Raw genomic sequence first — 4,561 nt, forward strand, 5'->3', positions numbered from 1 at the left:
AGGCTAAGTTTAGCGGTAATTTTCCTCACTTCTCTCCCTCCCATAAGCCCTTTCCCTCACTTTTCTCTCAGCCCTTTTCTCTCTCAAATTTCTTAACCCTCTTCTCTCTCAAATTTCCTAATGGTCTTTTTGACCAAATAATAAACAAAAAAATCGTAATCATTTTTTTCTTCTCTCTCCTCCATTTAAGTTTATTTCTCAACAAAACTCACCCATAAACTTAAATGCTCCTACTCAATGATTCCACCTGCGCCGCTTTCGTTTTCTCTTCTTCTCCTTTTCCTCGAGCGGCAAAATAGGGTTGTTCTTCTCTGACGAGACTTCATTTGGATCTTCTCGAGAACAGCCCATCTGAGGCACCAACTCTTCATTTCTCCCGTTCTCAGCCACGTTGGACTCAGATGTCATAGCCTTGTTCACTTTACTCAATTCCCTTCGTAAGTCCACAACGACATTTTCCACTTCCATTTTTGCTTCCTTCATTTCAGCTTTATCACGAGTGATTGTCTCAATCCTACGTCATAAACTCACTGCCTCCTGTTGGACTCGATTCAGATTCACATCAACTGAATCTCTCTGTTGAGTTAACATCTCTACATCTTTCTCCTTCATTTTGAATCTGAGTGGGCCGCCAACCCTTCAAAAACCCTACCAGGTTCATCCAAAAACCAGAGCTCCAAACTCCTTTCTCTTCTCGTGTGTCTCCTTCAAAAGGTGCTCGTTCAGCGATTTCAACGTCTGCAACTGAGACTTCTCCACAGATTTCTCCATGACAGATTTGGGTTGTTGCTCTGAATCTCTATTCTCCTCTTGATGATCCGACAATTTTTTTGGTTTGTTCGCCGATCGCATGGGCTTCTTCGTTATTTTTTTGGGATTTTCAAGGGATTTTGAAGGGATTGTAGCTTGCATTTGAACCATCTGTTTCTTATGTTCAATCTGCATTTTTGCCATCCTTTCTTTCCATTCCATCTCGAATTTCCTTTTCAGCCATTGGAGCTCTCTCTTTTTGAGCTCAGGCTCTCTATTATCCTCTTGTTAATCCTTCTACGATTTTCTCGTCTCTGATAACGCGATTTCGCCAAATATGCTGCGTATCACCTCATTTCTAACAACTTCCACTACCTCATGACTACCGCCATCATCTTTGGCCCCGTCGCCTCTTTTTGTGTTCGGCTCTTCGCTTTGAGCCATCAAGAGGATGCCTCCACTTGTTGCGTCATCCAAGGCTAGATTGATGGTTTCTTCCACCTTCTCTTTGGCTCGACAATCTCTAGCATAGTGACCCAGTCTGCCACAATTGTAACATCTGTCAGAGTTACAATTATTTGCATAGTGGCCATATTTCTGACATTTGAAGCACTGGATGTTGGAAGTGTATCCTTGACCATGCCCTTGAAAACGTCCTCTTCCACGCCAATTTGCTTGACTCGATAGTCTCTTCTCCTGGTAGTTTTTTTCGTGATTATTGCCTTGACCACCTCGACCATTCCTACGGCTTCCGTTATCTCTACCTCGAAAATTTTGTGAGTAGAGAACTTTTCCATCCTTTATTGTTGCTTTCGTCTGAAGCACTTGATCGAGTGGCTCCTCCTTTTTTTTCTTGCGTTGCTCATGTGCCTCGAGAGAACCGACAAGCTCATCGACTGTGAACTTTGCTAGGTCCTTCGATTCTTCTATGGCACACACAACATTCTTGAAATTGTCTGTTAACGACCTCAAAATTTTCTCCACAACCCGCGTCTCGAGTAACATTTCTCTGTTTTGATTTAATTGATTCGCCACAATCTGTACACGAGTAATGTAGTCAGATACATTTTCTGACTCCTTCATCTTCATGCTCTCAAACTCGCCACATAGAGTCTGGAGACGCACCTGCTTGACTCAGTCGGTTCCTTTGAACACCATTTCTAGAGTGTCCCATGCTTCTTTTGAAGTAGTTGCCCTTGCAATCTTCTCAAATCCGACTCGTCAACAGCCCGGAACAGCATGTATAATGCTGCCTTATCCTTTGACCGTAATTCCTTTAGCACCTTGTTTTGCGTCACTGTGTAACCCGTGGTATCAATCGGTTCTTCGAAACCGTCTTCGACCACCTCCCATGCGTCTTGCGAACCGAGAAGAGCTTTCATTTGGATGCTCCAATTCTTGTAGTTTGTCTTCGTCAATCATGGTAGAGGCATTTGTCCCATCATGTTCGCCATCGGCTCTGATACCAATTTGTTGAAAAATAAAATCGCTCTAATACCAATTTGTTGAAATTAAAGCTACTCCGATACCAACCTTGAAACAAAACGCTCGCTCTGAATCTAGCTCGTTTAAATAACTCTCACGAAACTTTAAAGGGGTGTCGAAAGGGGAGAGAGACAAGGAGACAAAGAAGTTCTGAAAAGGTTATTAGACAAAAACTCAGAGAATAAGTTTCTTTCTGCTTTTCTTCTCTCTCTTGTTTTTTTTTTTTTTTGTCTCTGCCCCTCTTACAACGATACAGAAGACCCCTTTTTTATAGTTTTTATAAGGCTAAGTTTAGCTGTAACTTCCCTCACTTTTCTCTCTCCCATAACCTCTTCCGGCTCTCAAATTTTGTGCCCTCCCTTTTCTCTCCGCCCTTTTCCCTCTCAAATTTTGTAAGGGTCTTTTTGACCGAATAACAAACAAAAAATCATAATCATTTTTTTCTCTCTCCTGCATTTAAGTTTATTTCTCAACAGAATGTCGAATAAATTGTTGACTTTTTGTCAAGAGTAATGGCAATAGTCAATCAGATGCGTACCTACGGAGAGAAAATTTCAGACGAAACAACTGTTGCAAAGGTGTTGAGAAGCTTAACTCCAAAGTTTGACCATGTGGTGGCTGCCATAGAAGAAGCTAAGGATCTATCAATACTCTCCGTTGATGAACTGATGGGCTAGTTTCAAGCTCATGAGTCAAGAATCAATAGATCACCCGAAAGGAAAGAAAAAAAGACACTACAAATGAAGGAGACAGCCAACAACAAAGGCAACGAAAGAGAAAATATTCATTTTGCAAGTAAAAGTCGTGGAAGAGGAGAATTTTGTAGCTTCCATGGTGGTCGTGATAACAGGGGTAGATGGAAAAATGATGGACAAAGGCAATTCAATGAACAAAGTAATATAAGGAAGGTTATACAATGTTAACATTGTAGAAGGTATAAACATATAAAAGCTGATTATTGGTATAAAGATCAACAAATGAATTTTGCAGCAAAAAGTGAAGAAGGAGAAGAAAAGCTTTTTATGGCGTGTACTGATATTAATCCAAAAAAATGTGACTTATGGTTTGTTGATAGCGGATGCTCGAACCATATGACAGGCATCAAATCTTTATTCCAAAAGCTTGATGAGACGCAAAGAATTTAAGGTGAAACTTGGAAATACAAAAGAGATGCAAGTTGAGAAAAAATGCACAATAAAAGTCGAAACCAGTCATGGTAAGATAAAACTATTAGATAATGATTCAAAAAATATTACAGTTGAAGTTTCTCCAGATAAAGAGACAAGGGTCAACTCCAGTACATCTCCTAGTGCCTCCATTACAACACAAAATCTGTCAAATTCATCATCTTCAGCATCACTAAATAGCAACTCATCTCTTGAAGAATTTGCTAACATATATGCATCATGTCAATTTGCTCTTATTGTTTCAGACCCTATGAGTTATGAACAAGCAGCTCAAAAAGAAGAGTGAAAGAAAGCCATGGTAGAAGAGATGCAGTCCATTGAGAAAGATGGAACATGGGATATGGTTGACTTACCAAATGAAAAGTTCTATGGAGATTTACATGGGACATGCAGCCCATTGCGGTGGCCTGTTTATCAGTTTGATGGAGATTTTAAAAAAAGAGGTCTTTGTAAGACAACCAGTGCGATTCATAATGGACAAAGAAACAAAGGTATACAAGTTGAGACAGACATTATACAGGTTAAAGCTGTATAATGGGATATGGTTGAAAAAGATACAAATGAAAAGTTCTATGGAGATTTACATGGGACATGCAGCCCATTGCGGTGGCCTGTTTATCAGTTTGATGGAGATTTAAAAAAAGAGGTCTTTGTAAAACAACCAGTGCGATTCATAAAGGACAAAGAAACAAAGATATACAAGTTGAGACAGACATTATACAGGTTAAAGCAGACATACTTACTAAGGTTTTGTCAAAAGAAAAGTTCGGCTAATTTAGACGATTACTTGACATCTGCAACTTTGAATCAAGAGGGAGTGTTGAGATATGATTCAAAGTAGTTGAGATATGATTCAAGTATTCAAAACTGAGATATGATTTAAAGTAGTTGAGATATGATTCAAAGTATTGAGAGTAACAATATTTTAAGAGATTGGTAGTAGATTTGAATTTATACAGAATTTCCATAATTTACTATTTCTGGTTAACGTAGAAGCGTATAAATATTGAAATTTTGTAACTTTTTAAGCAATTGAGTGAGAAAACAATAATAGAGCAATGCAACTTTGATCTATTTTATATTTTCTTATCTCTTTCAATATCCATTTCCCCAATAGAAACCTGGATATCATCCACTTT

The 4,561-nt window shown here is 39.0% G+C and overlaps 1 protein-coding gene across 1 annotated transcript; it reads right to left on the minus strand.

Annotated features, from left to right (window-relative positions):
- Positions 1 to 1,047: 1,047 nt before the first annotated feature.
- On the minus strand, positions 1,048 to 1,839 carry LOC111447269. The gene has a single exon (XM_023086368.1). The coding sequence runs from the start codon at positions 1,837 to 1,839 to the stop codon at positions 1,048 to 1,050; it is 792 nt and encodes a 263-aa protein (XP_022942136.1).
- Positions 1,840 to 4,561: the final 2,722 nt, after the last annotated feature.

Source organism: Cucurbita moschata, unplaced genomic scaffold (genome assembly GCF_002738365.1).
Source record: "Cucurbita moschata cultivar Rifu unplaced genomic scaffold, Cmos_1.0 Cmo_Scf00001, whole genome shotgun sequence".
Classification (NCBI taxonomy): Eukaryota; Viridiplantae; Streptophyta; class Magnoliopsida; order Cucurbitales; family Cucurbitaceae; genus Cucurbita; species Cucurbita moschata.

Bases quoted from the DNA above. Each gene is read 5' to 3' on its own strand.
- LOC111447269 (XM_023086368.1), bottom strand. From the start codon at position 1,839: ATGAAGATGAAGGAGTCAGAAAATGTATCTGACTACATTACTCGTGTA.